The 16,867-nt window shown below is 48.9% G+C and overlaps 1 protein-coding gene across 2 annotated transcripts in view; it reads left to right on the top strand.

Moving 5' to 3' along the window:
* MBNL3 (muscleblind like splicing regulator 3) overlaps nt 1-16,867 on the top strand; it is a 101,167-nt gene that overhangs the window by 19,754 nt on the left and 64,546 nt on the right. The window contains exon 2 of one of the 2 annotated variants that reach the window (XM_074147307.1): nt 14,290-15,348. In XM_074147307.1, the coding sequence (XP_074003408.1) occupies nt 15,175-15,348 (174 nt within the window). In that variant the 5' untranslated portion in view covers nt 14,290-15,174. Of the gene's footprint in view, nt 1-14,289; nt 15,349-16,867 lie in introns of those variants that run through there. The other variant, XM_074147308.1, reaches the window with a different exon arrangement.

Here is a 16,867-nt window from a genome sequence, read left to right as displayed (position 1 = left end):
AGGAAGCATCCATTCCCTGAGTATGTGTCTTTGCTCTCATCCCTCAAGGGGTAATTCAAAATATGGGACAGACCTAGTATTTACTGCTGGCACTGCCCCTGTCAAGGTAACATTACCATGGGATGGAGGGTAAAAAAAACACTTCTCTGCTAGGTAAGACAAATAAACTGGCTCATTAGCTCTGGGCTCTAATTTACTAACCTTGTCCTGTACCTGTGATGTGATTATCTGTGAAGACGTAGCTTTAATGCTCTCCAGAGCCTTGAAAGACGCATGTTTTAAGAGTATGTTCTCTTTTTGTTTTATAATCCTGGTAGCAGCCTCTGCTGGGTAGTTCCTGAGGTTTAAATGCTGATTAGGTTAATAGATTGTAATGTAACCCCACCCAGTTGGTCATCAGTCTCTTGAAAATGCCTTGTGATTGTGATTATTATTGCTTAATTGCAAGTTGTGCCTTACCCATGGATGGAGCTGGGCTTGAGTTTACCTCGCTCCCTGCAGAGCGGAGGGTGAAGAGCGGGCAGGAAGGTGTCTGTCCGCAGAGGAGCACTCTCCTGGAGCTTTCATAGAAAGGTCTCTAAAAATTTCCACCTTGGTGTAGCTGGGCAGAGGTAACCTGAGCTTTGGAAAAGTGCCTTTGTGCTGTAGCCCACAAAAGAGCTTTATTAACAAAGTCTGAATGCCGGTTAGTTAAATTGTGGCCCTTGGTATTCAAGGTCACTGTTAATTTTTTTAATTGTAAGCTTGCTCACAAGTCTGGGGCTGCAAATGAGACTTGCTGCATTGAACTTCTGGAAAGGGTTGGAAATTGTGGCATTTCATCCGTGATTACTCTGTGTCACCCTGAGCCTCCACTTTATCTAAGAGGAAAATAAGCTTTGTAAACTGCTGTACATAGATTTTTAACTTCATCGCTGATACTCGAAGTCCGTAAAAGGATGTCTCTCTGGGAAGACGCTGATGCTCAGTCTGCAGTGTATCGTAAAACCAACCAGAGGGAAAGCAGGGAGATGAGGGTGTGATTGGACCCCAGAGGAGATCTTCCTCCTTCACATGAGGCATGGGGGATCTGTGGAGGGCCTTTGCAAAGGGTGTTGTGGGCACGTGAAGTTTGAACAAGTGCTGGAGAGACTGGGCAAGTACTAAGTTGGCTGGAAAATAGCGAGGAGGCAAACCACAGCAGGCTCAGGAGGTTAGAAATGGAGGCTGGAGAGCATTGGGGTGGGAGATGGTGCACGTCTGCCTTGCTGTTACTCTTGGGCATCCGTATGTGCTGCCAGCTCCTTGTCTCCAGCTGGCTTCAGGTGAAGGAGGGTTGTTCCTACACTCTCCTGCTGCCTGGGGGGCTTGCCCTCTCTGCCTGCCTGTGGACGGGAGCAGAGGAAGGACTTGCAGGCAACAGATCACTCCAAAATATCATGTTTGAGGACTTGAATAGTGTCCATACAGGTTGCATACAAGCCCAACCTCCCATGACTGCCTGTCAAGGAGCATTTTGTTGCCCTCCCTGAACCATTCCCGTGGGTCTGATCCCAGTCTGCTGGGTTGGCTCCACCTACATCTTCAGTAGGAGACCTGCAGCTCTGGGCAGCACAGGAGGGGTGAAAGGATGCTTTGCACCTTGTCCTGCACACATTCCCCCTACTTAGCCTTCCCCTACTCCTTTCCTAGAGAGAATATCAAGCAGCAGAGCAGATGCTAGTCTCCGATCTTCTTGGATGCCTTTCTGCTCCCTAAACTGTACCCCCACCAATTACTCCCCTCGCTTAACTCTGTCCTTGCAGATTTTAAGGTGAAGCTCCTTGCAGTCTCATTCCTAGTGGGCAGAGTTGGCTGCTCCTCTGCTTGAGCTCTGGTGATCTTGGCAGAGCAATGTGTGCACCGTGCCTGTGTCAAGTCCCAGTCCTGTTTTTCCTGACCTGAATGCATGGAACAGCTTGTTCTCTGCTGTCTGTTAACCCTTAGTTCTCCTTCCATCTGTGCTTGCTGTGCTCGGCAGGGTCAGCTCTGCGCTTGGGGTTTAGGGGCAGTGCCTGTGAGGGAGTTAATTGCTGGGTGATGATGGCTCTTCCCAGCTGAAGATCTGCTCCCATGAGCTATTTAAGCCTCTGTTTCTCGCATCTCTGTGCCAATCAGATTAGCTGGTGCCAAGAAAGAGAGCATGGCCTGCTTGCTCTTGAATGCACCCTTTTTCCTCCTTACCTGTTTATCCCAGTCAAGCCACTTCCCGCTCCCCCTGGGTTCTTTTATTTAGCTTTGTTCCTTCCTTTCCATTTTCACAGCCTTATTCTGGCCTGTCTCCTCTCTCCCCGACCTGTGTTGCTGGGTTTTAACATCCGGCCTTAATGACAGAGTAAATTCTGTTCCCTGTTGTAGTGCTGCTGCATCGGGCTGTTCTTGCTCTTGATTCCCTCCACCGTGCTTACCTTGTTGTAACTTGGATTCCCTTTAACATACAGAAGTAGAGAGATGTCCAGTTCGGCGGAGCTGCTGAAGGCACTCATCTTCCCAGCAAAGAAAGGGAAGCAGGTTGTGGGAGGGGAGCATGACCAAGAGCCACCCGGCTGCAGTCGCTCCATCGGCCCCAGGAATCGCTCTGCTCTTCACCCAGCCAGACCCTTCACTCTCTTCTTGCTGATTTTTGACAAGGGATTCACTGTGGCAAAAATGAGCTCAAAACCCCCTCGAGCTCACAGCACCAAGCGTTCCAGCCCAGCTATGTGTGCCAGAACAGACCCATCCCCTGCCTCTTGCAAGGCCCCACCTTTATCCTTGGTCTAAAAATAAAATGCAAGGACATTCCTTCCTAGTTACTCCGTTCTGTTATTCTGACCTCGTTAGACTTTCCCAATACAAAATTTTATTGAAATCCTCTATTGGCGGTGAAAACAAACGAGACCATTGGACTTCCTCTGGAAAAAATGCATCTATATCACAGGGAATTTCAGGGAGCCAAACTTGCACTGCCGAGTTTGTGCTGTACCCATATGTTCCCTTGTATGCATTTAGTAAACAAAGTTGTCCTCACACGTAGAATAATTTAAAGCAATTTATATCTGAACTGATTTCACTCCCCAAGTTGAAATAAACTGCTTCTGTAACGTTAGAAGGAGCAAAGTTCCGTTGGCTGGGCTTGTAAGAACAGCCGCTTTTTTCCAGACCCCCCGAGCTGAATATATTTTGAGGCTTATGTATGGCATATACATAGGAATGATAGCCAGGTGATGGATTGCTGAGCCACATCATAAATTCAGTGTGTCGGACACCTTTGATTACCTCCTCTGCACTCTGCCCATAATCATTCTCCTTCAAACATCCTTCTAATGTTCTTAACAGCAGCCAATTAAAACAAAGACTTCACTTGCCATATATCCCCTCTTCCCTCTGCCATCACCCAAGCTCCTTCCCTTGGCGGGGGAGGAATAAGTGCACCGAGGAATGGTGCTTCATAGTGTACCCTCAAGGCTTGAGGGAATATATCCCTATTGGGTTTTGGGTTGGTTTTTTTTGTCTGCTGCTTTAAAAGCTCGGACAGACATCCAACCAGGCAGGGCTGGGTGCTCGTGCATTTGCAGGTTGCTGGCCGTGAGTGGCTGTGGGCTGCGAGGTGGTGGCAAGAGGGACAAAGGATGGTGAATGTGGAAGGCAGCATTTGTCTGTACACCTGCTCAGGCTAGCTAGAGCCCACCTTCTCAGGCTCCTGGTTTGGATTCAGTAGTTTCATGCTGAGTCATATGATTTCTGGAAGAAAAGCGTGCCACGGGCCTTGAGTGGGAAATTGGAAGTAATTCAAGTCACTAAGATTTCCACCAGGGGGGAAAAGCTGGAGGCTGTTGTGTTACAGATGCAGGAAGGTAAGGAGAGGATTGAAGATCTGAGGACTTCAGTTGGTGTCCATGACTCAGGCATCTCAGGGAGAACAGAGGATGTTCAGTCCCTGAAAAGTTGATTCATCTGCCTGGCAGTGAGATGAAGGGCAATGAATAACAGATTTTGGGGTGTGTGGAAGGCAGGAGAGGCCAACAGACTAACTCAGAATGGGTTGGGAAGTACCTCGAGGGCGACTTTGACTTCCCCTTGCCTTTTTCAGGGCTTAGCTGTGTTGGTGTCCCCAACCCCTCTGTACCCCACAGGGGGCAGTGGGCAGGCAGCCCCTGGCCACCAGCTGAGCGGGTGGCACTTGGTGCCAAAGTACGCTGCCAAAACTGGCCCTTAGACCTTCTGGGTGCCTCTCGGCTCGGTTGCTCCCCGACGCGTACCACGGCAGTGCCTCCCTTCCGTGCTGGGAGGGTGCATATTGCTGCATAAGCAAGATTGGAGTTGTTGGACATGCCTTTCATCCTGTTGCAGCCTGCTGGATTAATGGGGCAGATATATATGTGTGCGTGCATGCTTTCCGCTCCCCCTCCTGTGCCCTATTTCCTACTGTAATGACTGCGGGGTCTGAGACAGACCTATTCATCTGGTGCTTGTACAGCCTTTAACCATAGGAGTTTCTTACTGCCTGATTGCTGTTCCTGGGTTCTATCCGCCAAACATCATGGAGAGATAGGGACGTAATGGCCCCCATTTGCAGAGGGATTAAGGGACTTGTCACTTGTGGCACCTGTGGCTGCAGCAAGGTGCAGCCCCTGGTCCCAGGGTCCCAGTCTGGCACTTAGAAACTAGAGCATCTTTCCTGTCTCAAGTGGTGACCTGTGGCGACTCCCTGCGTGATGATAATGCCTTTGGGGTTTGGGACTAGGCTGCTCTGGATTTTCACTGGCATATGGAAGTGGAAAATACACTCTCAGTTGTCGCTCTGTTTGCTTTTCCTGATTTCCTGCATATTCTGAATTCTTTCTTTTAATCCTGAAAGAAATTATCCTAAATACATTGGATGTTTTTGTTACTGGTCTTTCAGTCTCCATCTGTCATCATGGATTTGATTTGCAACCTGAGGATGCTGTTAGAGGTCTGAGTTGAGGAATAAAGTCAAAGGCTTCCTATTTCCCAAATGCTGAACCTTCTCACAAATGGTTCTTGAGTACCTTTGTGCACGGCGTAGCCCATAAATGACAGGTATTTTCATTATTGTGCACGAGTCCTCATTTTTAACACATCGTGTAATTCAGATGGACTTGAAAGCAGTAGCATAAAGACTTTGGAGGCCTGCCCTGTGCGAAGGGGAAAATTACTGTCTGGCCCAGAGCAGTGGCTTTGTGATGACTGCATTGTGTTCTGCTGCTCTGTGTTTGTACCAAACTGGTTTGCTGCCAAGGTACTTATGGCTTATCCAAGCGCTCGGTATAAAGAATGTTAAAAGAAAAACTACTTTTGTTTTCTGTGAATTCTTCCAGCTGAGAAAGAATTCAGACCACCATCCGAATGCTGTCCCCTCTTTCTGCAGGCCTGTGGTCACCAGGTAGGACAGTGAAATTACAGTGTGTATGTGTAGGAGCACATATATGCTCTGAGGAGACGCAGTATGGGACCCAGATGGAAAACGCCCTCCTTGTTGGAGAAAACCTGTCTCCTTGAGCAGCAGGCTCTGTGACTGAGAAGTCCGGAGTGAGAATTTTCCAGGCACAAGTACATGTGCATGGGCAGAGGCATCTGTGAAGCACCAGAGCCGGACAGGTCTCCTTGGCGTAATGCAGCAAGTCTAATGCCTCCCCAAAGCCCCAGGCCTCCTCTGCAGCATTGGGGAATGGCTGAGCTGAGCTTCTATTTCGGTATTTCTCCTGCTTAACGGAGTATATTGCCTGGCTTAAGGGCTAGGGCCATGCTCGGACGTTAGGAGGGGCCCGTAGGTCATTCCTGCCAGCAGAATCCCATGAAGGGCGGTTGGGTAAAGGCATTCCCTCCCGTCAGCTGTCCCCATCGGCCTGCCCAAACACGCGCAGACACTTATCTGATTGGCAAGGACCTTGGGGGGTTTGTTGAACACTGAGTAGGATAATCAGATAGATTGTGGGATACATCTGCTTGATCCTATTTCTTATGATTACGTGGTGGGGAACAAGCCTTAATGAGCCTTGGCCTTTCCTGTCTCCTCTGTAAATTTGTTTGACTCAATTGAGCTCTCTTTGTGTGAGACAGCTCTCTTTGTGCTTGGAGATGGAAGCATCCACCTCTGAAGCTGGCTGTGCTTTGAGACGGGGTTTGGATTAGCTGACCTCCAGAGATCCCTGCCAACTCTTTTCTTTTTTTTTTTTTTTCTTTTCTTTTGTGTTTGCAGCTGGTGTAATTGTGGTCCTAACCCCTCCCAAGCGGTGCTGGCACTGGAGGGGATTTTAGCACCGCTTCACAGCAGTGCAGTAGCTGCTCCTGCACCACAGAGGAAATATTTCTTTCGGGTTGGCCACCCTGCTCCAAGACGACTCCCTTGGCACCGGGAAGCTGCCTCCCACAGGAAGCTAGAAGGGATTTGCCAATCCTAGAAGGGATAGATAGGCTAGAAGGGATGTCCCAATGGAAGGGAGCATCCGTCTCCGTGTATCCGTGGCTGGGGAGTGATGGGGGCTGTGCTGGGGTCTGCCTTCAGGCAAAACTCCACTACTGATGGGTGGAGCGTTCCCTAGGGATGCCCGTATCACCCAGGTGTGGGATCGCAGGGGATCTCCATTGCTCCTAGCCGATGAAGAGGAAAGGTGTCTTGTCCTCTAACTGGTCCCGAATAAGCTGATGGCAGGAAATCAAAAGCCCAAAAGAACAAAAATGTGCATTATGTGGTTATTCTAACAACAAATCTACTCAGCGAAAGAAAGGGGAGTTCCCTTTGGAGCACCGCACCGCGTGCTGCCCTGGAACACCCCATGGAAAGGTATTTGTTCTGCCGGGGCACATGTGGGTGGGTCCAGCACAGTAGCTTCTGTGACTGTTCAAAGACAAACGAATAAACAAAAAAGCTCCTTAAATTGCAATGTTTTTGTGATGCCTTAGAAATCCCCAGCAGATGGGGGCAAGTAGCTCCCAGCCTTTTGCCTGTTAGAAGCATTTTGGAGAAGAGCTGATCCTGTAGGAGCAAAGGGGAGAGTTCTTTGAACTTTAGTGGACAAGAGGTGCTGGAGTTGGATGAAGAAGGAAAACAGATTTCAGGCAGCTTGGGGAATAGGAGCACTGTAGTCCCCAGTGAAGAATGGCAGATATTGGAAACAAAGTGCCTTTTTTAAATATTTCCTTAAACTCGGCATTTATTTTTCCTGTGATTGTTTGCTGCAGCGTGTAAATGTGGAGAATGGCATGTACGCAAGGGAGAATAAAGTTCTCCAAGTTTATTTGTACTTTTTTTTTTTTTTGCTCTGCAGTGAAGGGCTTCCTTCCTTCACAATGCTTTATTTTATCTTTTTTTCTCTTTTGGTATGTTTTGTTTGGTTTTTTTTTTCCTCTCGGTTCCTCAGCTGCCACCACTCCAGGCAGGAGAGCTGCCCAGGTCATGCCAGGGCAGCTAAGAGCAGTGGAGAGCACCTGGAGACGAGTGATGGATGATGCGTTTTCCCGAGGTCAGCAGCTCTGCTGTCCCTGCAGAGCACCATGGCTGTCTTCTGGGGTGCCGTAAATCCCAGAGCTTTAGTGAGGCTGGCGAGCTTCCGAAGAGGTGGGACACAGTACATGCAACTTCAGCCTTCCCCACTGAGGAGCGGGAGGATTTTTCTTGTGCTCGTCTTTCCACAGAGGTCACAACCAGTAACCCGCACGCTGCAAAGGCACTCGAAGCCAGCGGCGCGAGTGAGATAGATTGCACCCTCAGCAAGTTTGCTGATGACACCAAGCTCATGGTGCGGTCGACACGCTGGAGGGAAGGGATGCCATCCAGAGGGACCTGGACAGGCTGGAGAGGTGGGCTCGTGCAAACCGCATGAAGTTCAGCCAGGCCAAGTGCAGGGTCCTGCACTTGGGACGTGGCAATCCCAGGCACAAATACAGGTTGGGCGGAGAATGGCTGGAGAGCAGCCCTGAGGAGAAGGACCTGGGAGTGCTTGTGAATGAGAAGCTCAACATGTGCCGGCAATGTGCGCTGGCAGCCCAGAAAGCCAACCCCATCCTGGGCTGCATCAAGAGAAGTGTGGCCAGCAGGTCGCGGGAGGTGATTCTGTCCCTCTACTCTGCGCTCGTGAGACCCCACCTGGAGTCCTGTGTCCAGCTTTGGAGTCCTCAACACAGGAAGGACATGGACCTGTTGGAATGGGCCCAGCAGAGGGCCACGAAGATGATCAGAGGGATGGAGCACCTCTCCTTTGAAGACAGGCTGAGAGAGCTGGGGTTGTTCAGCCTGGAGAAGAGAAGGCTCCGAGGAGACCTCATAGCAGCCTTCCAATATCTGAAGGGAGCCTCCAGGAGAGCCGGAGAGGGACTCTTTGTCAGGAGATGTAGTGACAGGACAAGGGGTAACGGTTTTAAATTGGAAGAGGGGAGATTTAGATTGGATACCAGAAAGAAATTCTTTGCTGTGAGGGTGGTGAGACCCTGGCCCAGGTTGCCCAGAGAAGCTGTGGCTGCCCCATCCCTGGAGGGGTTCAAGGCCAGGCTGGATGGGGTTTAGAGAAACCTGATCTGGTGGGAGGTGTCCCTGCCCATGGCAGGGGGGTTGGAACTGGGTGATCTTTAAGGTCCCTTCCAACTCTAACCATTCTATGATTCTATGATTGGTGGCTCTTTGAGCACAGAGACGTGTGGTATTTGCATGCCAAAACATCCACCCTGGTCACCCAGCCCCTTCTGGGGTGGGTTTGTGTCTTGTCAGTGAGGCTTTTCTACTGCAGCAGCATTGGGAAGGTTGTTTTATTTGTGCATGTGGCATCTGGGTTACGCCATCCTCTTCCGAACAGACGGCACTCGGGGCTGCAGTGACTCTTGGCACGCGGTGTGATCCCTGGTGATTCACAGCCCCCAACATCTGGGATTAGACCTTGAACAGATACTTTTCCTGCATGGCCATGGAAGAGGAAACCTGCTTCTTTGCCGAGTAACTGGTAGAAGAACAAAAGAAGGTTTATTTTCTTCTAGCTGTAAAGGTCTACCTTAAATTAAGTAAACTGTTCCCTGAGGGAGAAAGTGTCCAGGTACAGAATGTTCACAAAGGAAATATTCAAAGTGTCTACCATGTCCATAAAGTGTTTGCTTTAAAGTATGAGGGCCAGAGTGGAAAAATATAATATTAATTTCTAGTTTGAAAGCAAAAATACCTCTTGCAGGTGGCAAAAAAGTAAATTTACCTTCTTTGGGCTTGATAATGCAGCCCATGAAGTGCCCAGTGCTGAGAAGCTCTGAGAAGGTGGCATTGGCAGGGATGGCTCCCGTCCCAAGTGCACAGCCCGCGGGAGCGCGGGGGGCAGGAGCTGGCCCGTGCCGGAGGCAGCCCCGCTGGGCACAAACTGGCGGGGTTGCGGCAGCAGAGGAAATGGAGTCTACAGGAATCCGGGTGCTGCTGGGTTTTATGCGAGGTAGGGGAAGAGCCTCGCTAATCGGGAGCTCAGCAGTGGGCCGTCCATGCCTTGACCTTAGGGGTGTTATTTTTCTGGTTTCTTTTGCTCTTGTACAGTTCTCGTTAGTTCCACTTTTCAACCAGTCCCAAGCGAAGCAGAGCTGCCCTGTGATCCCATCGTGGCAGCGCCTAACTTGCCATGGGCTTTTGTGAGGCCCAAAATGAGCTGCTGTCAGCCAACTGAACTAAAGTCATCGTGTTCCTGGCTCAGTGGGTCCTAGATGATTTATTGTATTTTTTTCCCCACCTCACTGACTGAAGGCTCCTCGCAAATGTAGTTTATCTTTTCTCAGGCATTGCTGCCATGACACTCCCCAGTAAAATCTTGCCTGTGACTATACCTTTTTAATTCTTTTGAAGAGCAAGGATGCATCTTCATATTTTCTTCTTTATCACTGCTGTGAAAGTGCAGAAGACAGGACGGACTGGGGAAGATGCTTAGGCTCGGTTCTCCATGTGGATGTGAAAATGCTGTTGGATGGGTTGTGGTATTCTCCTACTCAAGACTTTTGATTCTGTTGCAGAGCAGAACAGTTCAATATGCTGCTTTCATTGTTCCCGTTTCTCTTTGCCATGCAGTGTTTCCAGGAACACAAGATTTATTTGGAAGATTTTTTTTTTTTTTTTTTTGATAGTAGAAACGTCTCCCTCCTGTTTGAGTGAGGAGTTTCCCCCATTCTGGCTTATTGAGGAGGGGGTGGTGGGTGCACCAAGTTCTTCGTACCCATGTAGGTGCAATGAAAAGCTGAGGCACAGAGTCACCTCAAAGGTGCAAGGACTGATGAGTGAGAGTGTCATTCGTGCTGCCAGCTGAATTTAGTGCTTTGAGGAAAGGCCATTTCCCTCAGGCTCTGACAATATCTAGATGCTTGGAGAACATTAATAGTTCAGGGGTGGGATGTGAGTTGCAGTGGAATTGGTGAAAGAATTGAGCTCTGAATTTTGCAAGTTTAAGAGCACAGTTTCTCTCTCACGGTGCCTATGGGGTGTCCATCCATCCGTCTGTCCATCCAGGTTGGCTGGGTCTGAACTTTCATTGACCATAACCTGCAAAACTGGGTAAAGCATGCTGCAGCCTGGCATCATAGGGGCTGAGCCTGGGCTCAGGAGAGCGGGTCCTTGGTTCCTCTCTCATGTGCTGGTGGTTCGTGTTGAGGAGAGGAGCGTGGACAGCATCACGTATGCTAAAGAAAGGCACAGCTGGGACTTGGCTTTGGGAAAGCTCCAGTGTCCCCTCACTGTCTGCACTGTCCCTATTCCAGTTCAGATCAAGGGGAATAGCTGCCCTTCTCACTCACCAGGACTTCTGCTTCTCATCTGAGCAGTCGTGACCCAGAAATCCTTGAGGAACAATAAATAAGGAACCCACCTTGCCACTTCTACTGAGTCATTTTTCCTCCTTCTTCTTAAAAAACAAAAAAAAAACCAAAACAAAAAAACCCCCCTGTTTTAAATAGCATCATTTACACTTGGGAGCTGCTTGAATCCACCCTGTCACATAAATTGCCATCTCTGAACTTGGCTGTCAGGAAGTGTCCTCACGAGTTGACATCCATGGGGGGTGTCAGTGGAAGGGGATCAGTTTCATGGAAAGCAGGAGGAATTCAAGTGTCAAGTGAATACTCTTGTCCTCATGTTACCTCAAGCGGCGAGGACATCTCAGTCCCGCCAGATACAAGCCCTGGTGTGACCGTTGCTCCTCAGACTGCCCTTGTTCCCCTTCGCTTTGGTAGCTGCAAGGCCGGGTGTGACATCTGGAGCAAGCCCCATCCTCCTGCATCTCAGGCAATTAGAGCCTGGCCCAGCAAGTGGCCCTAGAGCAGGGATATTATAGTTTCCTTAGAGGGATAAAGGCCACAGGCTTTCCTCTCTGCTCTGCTGCTTTCTCCAGCTTTGATGCCGCTGCCGTTGGAAGGAGATTGGCCCATCTGGTAGCGGAGGAGATGAGCTCCGCCAGATGGATCGGGCTTGCTGGGAAGGGTTCAAAAGGCAGCACCTACCCTTTGTTGTATTTCCTGCACGCTAACGAAGCCCGTGTTTTCTGGAGCTGCTTTTTATCCTTGTTGTATATTGGTTTTGGCATGGATGCTTTTATTCCTCCTGTTTGAAATAAGCGGGAGAACAAAGTGAATAAATGTGAATAAGTGTGTCCGTCCCGTCCCTTCCCCTGGGAATGAAAAAAGAAGAGGGTGATACAAGGGAGTTGTAAGGATGCATTGTGGTGAGAACAGTTACGGTTGTTTTGCTGCCAGGAGTTGAAACATGGAGAGCTGAAGCTTTATAGTGTGGGTGGTGTGTTGCGGTGCGATGTGCGTTACCCCCTGGCGGGGTGTGCAGGGGCAAGTGTTAAAAACTTTATTCATTTAATTGGCTGCCCCCAGCACAGGAGCCCGAGTCCCGGCGTCTGAGATGATGATCTGTCCTTCTGCAGGAGCGTGGGTAGTTCCTGTAGCACAGGATAATTCCTTGTGTCTCGCTCTTGCCCGTTGAGCGTGCCCTCCGGCAGGGCGCAGGGCAGGGCGTCTCCGTTTCCATCAGCAGGACAGTGGCAAGTATTTCTTCAGAGTTTTCTGTTTGGGGTTGTTCCCCCCCCCCCAAGTCATAAAAGAAAAATATCAACCATGTTACATGTATCTGAATGTCTTGGTATTTGTAGTTTTAATTTTCTGTAGGATTCGTTTGACTTACCTGCCATTAACATGGTGGTTCATGGTTGCCTTCATCTTGAGGACTGAGCACCGCAGTGCAGGTGTGTGTCCATGTGCACGTGTGTGCTCCTGAGCTACACGGGGGAGAGCAAGATGAACGCTTGGTTTCTTACGTCCTTTGGGATTTCTCGAGATAGAAGGGCCGGGAGGTGGCAGATGTTACTAAACCCTTTGTACATCCTGGTGTAACTGTGCCTTAAGTTCGGACCCACCACGCTCAGGCCCTCACTTCCCTGGGAGCCTGAAGCTGGGGAATAGGCACTTAATCCACAAAATGGTTGTATTTCAGTCTGCTCAGAGCAGCTTCTGAGAGAGCATTCTTTCTAATCCCCACCCATATCTGACCTGTTCTAGCTCGTTTTTAAGAGCCGCACCCAGCCAGTCCCTAGCTCCCTGCAGAAGGTTTCTGCAGATCTTTTCCTGCTTGCCGAGCTCGTTTGGACGGGGAGCCCACACATCAGGGAATGGGATTCCTGTATAAATTTGTCCCATTTGCAAAATCGGAATTGATTTAGAGCATCTCTGTTCCTTACGAAACCCAGAAGACGTGAGTGTGGCTAGATGTGCTTTTTGTCTCCTTCCCTTTGAAGTTTAAAACACGCTTAGCAAATCTAATGTCTGCAGTCTCTGTTCCCCACCTGATGTGCAAAAATACAACGGTCCCTCCAGAAGCATGGCTCAGACTAACCTTTGTGCTGGATTGCAAGGATCTGGAGAGTTTTTGTTGGGAACTTGACTCTAACTAGCCTAGAAAATGCTTGCAATGTAGGTTTAATGAATGTTGGGGTGTCGGATTTTTTTTTTTTTTAATATGAAATAATTCGATCTGTGAATCAAACAGCCTCTGTGCCCCGTCCTTCCCCCCCCGCTGCTGACAGCCTCTTCCCACACCTCTTCCTTGGTAGCGTTCTTTGACTGTTCCAGTTCCAGTAGGTTTCGGTTACTGCTCAGTATAATTGCAATAACACACCAATAATACAAGAGGAACTTAAGCTTCCTTTTCTTGTAGTTGAAGGCTCTTCTCCTACAAAAGCTTGAAGTCTTAATAGCAGTCACACGAGCCACATCGCGCGCCTGTCAGGCGTTTGCAAAACCAGGCGGCCGTACTTTAGGAAGATAAAGGGCTGGATTTTAGGAACTTGGAAACAGCTCAATGCTATCAGGCGGCATTGGTACAGCTAATATTAGAATGGGAAACCCTAGGGACAGCTTAACATTTTAGTGGATGCCAAGGAAGCCTTGAATAGGAATGCATTCAAAGTTGCTTGTTGTATAACATGAGTTGCTGGAGTCAGAGTAATTTGAGTTGCCTTTAGTCTGGTGGAAAACTACAGCTGTGAACAATGAGTTAATTTTTTCCGTGTGTGTGGCTTAGGTTTCCCTGTCAGGTTTGCTTTTAGTTTTGTAGGCTCTGGATCTATGGAGGGGAGTGACCGTGAACAGTCGTTTCGTCTTCATGTGCCATCGCAGGCTGCTGCTGAAGCAGCTCTGCAGCTAGTGATGGGCTAAATAAAACACCTTCAAAATGCGAAGTGGTTATGGGGCTGAGCTGTAGCAGCTCCTTCTGCTTTGTATACAAGAAAACCACTGGCTGCTCTTCCTGCCCGAAAGTTTCCTACAGAAAAGCAGGGGGATGGGGAGAGGGGAGTAATGGTGGGGGAAAAAAAAAAATTGAAAATACTAAAGAGCAAAATATCCTTCCCGAGTCTGGCAGAGGTGCTTGGCGGATGCAGCTGGCCCTTGTCGGGATGGCCGGTCGGAGGCCGGGATCGGCCCGTCCCGCCGGGACGCTGCCGGGCGCCGCGCGGGTCCCGCGGCCGGGGGCGGCCCCGCCGGCCGAGCCCAGCGGCCGAGGCGCTTTTCCGTGCGGCGGGCGCGAGCCCAGCCTCTGCCAGCCGGGGCCGCTATGAAATGGTCTCTCTCATTGGTCGGCTGCCCGAGCTGCTGCTGCAAGGGCGAACGCCATTGGTTGCTTTCGCCTCCCATGCGCAGGCTGGTGCGGGAAATAACCCCGCTGCCGACAATGGCGGCCGGGGCCGGGGCGGGCAGCGCCGCGCCTGCCTGAGCGGGGCGGCCCTCGGCTCCTGGCTGATTCTATTTCTCTTTTTCCTGCAGGTTGCTGAAAAGTGCCTTTCCTGAAGCCACCGCTGCTTGGATTTCTGTCTAGGGCTGCCTCTCTCTGCCCCTCGCCCCCCCCTCCTCTTTTTAATTCGGCGTTGCTTGCGGTTCGTGCCCTGACGGCAACTCAGCCTTGCCCCCCCGATTTTGTTTTTTGCTCCCCGTTTACTCGCAGTTTGCTCAGCCATTTTATTGTTATTATTTTTTTTTTCCTTCCCCGAGTATGTAGCAAATACTGAAAAGAAAAGAAAGGAAGAAAAAAAAGAGAAATTCAGATGTCCTTTTGCTCGTTTTGATGCTCACGAACCGTCATTTTTAGAAGCAAGAAATAGAAGGAAAAAAAAAAAAAAACAAAAACAAAACCGAACAAACCCCGAAGTTTTCTCCCCAAGGACCGAGACCATTCCACAAACTGAAGTGCTGCCAGCAGCATATGCTTTTTGCAAGAATAATTGAAACCATTAACTGGAGAGCACAGAATTCTTTTGAACGTCTGCCAGTTATTTGCAAGTAACGTCGGCAGTGGCACAAAATATAACACTTATATTTTAACTTCTACAATTGCACTTTTAGGAGCTGGCCTCTAATTTGATTTTCAGTTGTTCTGATAAGATTTCTATTTTATGATTGGCTTTATGTTTAATTCTTGTTTAAACAAACACGATTTGACTTAAATGAAAACCTAAGTGCTGATGAATAGGAGTTCTACCAAAGCAACAAGTTAGTTATTTCTTCACGTTTAACTTGAATTCACTTTTTTACCCTTTTTTTAAAAAAAAAAAGAAGAAGAAAAAAAAAAAAAAAAAAAAAGATCAGCAGTAAATATTGCCCTGAAGAAGGGCGCGATTGCTTGCATTATAATTTTGGTTTTTTTTTTTTAATATGGCTGTAAACGTTTCCCTGGTTCGTGATACAAAATGGCTGACGTTAGAAGTGTGTCGAGAGTTTCAGAGAGGGACTTGTTCTCGGTCTGACGCGGAGTGCAAGTTCGCCCATCCGTCACGGAGTTGCCATGTGGAAAATGGTCGAGTTATTGCCTGCTTTGACTCCCTAAAGGTGAGGACTGCCTAACGCGTGCGGTACCTAAGCTTTTCCTTCTCCTGGGACCGGCCGGGCTGCGGGGTGTGCAGAACCACGGGTCCTTGCTCTCTTTCTGCAGAGAAGGATGCTGCTGGCGTGGGGTGCAGCTCCTGAAATCACCCTTGGGTCTGACACCCGCTGCCTGGATCCTGGTCTGTCATCCTGGTTGCCCGGAGTGCCAGGCATGGCAGGGGAAGTGAGGATTTTAGTATTATTATTATTATTATTATCCAGAGCGTTTTCCGGTGGTAGCTCAGGTGTGACATCGCTGTCCTGGAAAGAGAGAACACACAGTGTGGGCAGTGAATGAAACTGAAATGAGCAAAGGGGAGAACTGAATCCCAGTGCTTTAATTTGTGTCCGGAGCTCATCAGCCACGCGGGGGTCTGAAATGTGCTTTTAATGAGCAGAAACGAAAGCAGCGTTTTAAGATAATGAGTCAGCTTCGTGTGCATTTCCTGGAGACAGATGCACTCCAACCCTCCTATAGGTGAGGAACGGCCAAAATATTTGGAGAGCAGCGCTCCCAGGAAAATGGGTGTTGGGAAAACGCTTTCTGTAAGGGCGGTGCGGGCACGGTGGCTCTGCTGGACCTGTCTGAGGTACAGCGGAGCCCTCTCACCAGGGCTTGTCTCTGCAGAGACGATTTTGCAGGCAGCGAATGGCTCTCGGTTGCTTGTCTCACTCCAGGAGGGACTTTCAAAATGTACCAAATGCCCAGAGTTGGGGCAGGGGGCTCCCGAGGGAGGGGGGGAGCATCTCTGTTTGGGGTTGCTTCACCGCACTTCTCAGGAAAGGAACATCCACTTTTTCTTTTTTTTTTTTTTTTTTTCCGAAAAGTGTGGCTCCTCAGAGGTGTTTTAAATAGGATGGTAAAACCCTGAGACAATACGGATAAGGGATTGCTTTTGAGAGCTCTTGACGTTGTGTCTAATGTTTTGATCAGAGGAATTAACCCGTTTGAGTTTCTAGAAGGAATCTGATAAATTTTACAAGCTTAAAAGTTTTCCCTTGAACTTCCAACTGTTGCTTGAAGAGATTTGGGTTGATTTTTATGAACATAATGAGTAACAGAACCAGTGGAATGATGTATGCACATGTTCAGACCGAGGCTAGATCCAGTCTAGCGTGGGTTTACTCATTTTCTTACTGTTTGTGGCTTCCTATTTTCACTTCTGTTCCTTTTTACCAAGGAGCTCCAGCTTCCTGTTTGCATTCGGTTTTGCTCTTTTTAATCAGATTATATGCAATGACTCTAGTTATACAGTGACTTTCAAATGTTCATTTACATTGCTGGTTTGCTGACAACGAGAGACAAAAATGTTTTTATCGGAGGGGAAAAAAAAGGCATGTTCGTTATGCCCTTGAAACTGGCAAGTTGTAACCAGTGGCAGTGCGGATACTTTGAATGAAGAGATTAATGTGTTTACATTTTATGGCACTTATTTGTGAACGGAAAGGGGCGCTGCCACGCCATGTAGGGTAGTACCATGCC

The sequence above is a fragment of the Numenius arquata genome, chromosome 5 (assembly GCF_964106895.1).
Source record: "Numenius arquata chromosome 5, bNumArq3.hap1.1, whole genome shotgun sequence".
NCBI classification, from domain to species: domain Eukaryota; kingdom Metazoa; phylum Chordata; class Aves; order Charadriiformes; family Scolopacidae; genus Numenius; species Numenius arquata.
Note: the sequence above shows the minus strand (reverse complement) of the source record. Positions and strands in the feature narration are given on the sequence as shown.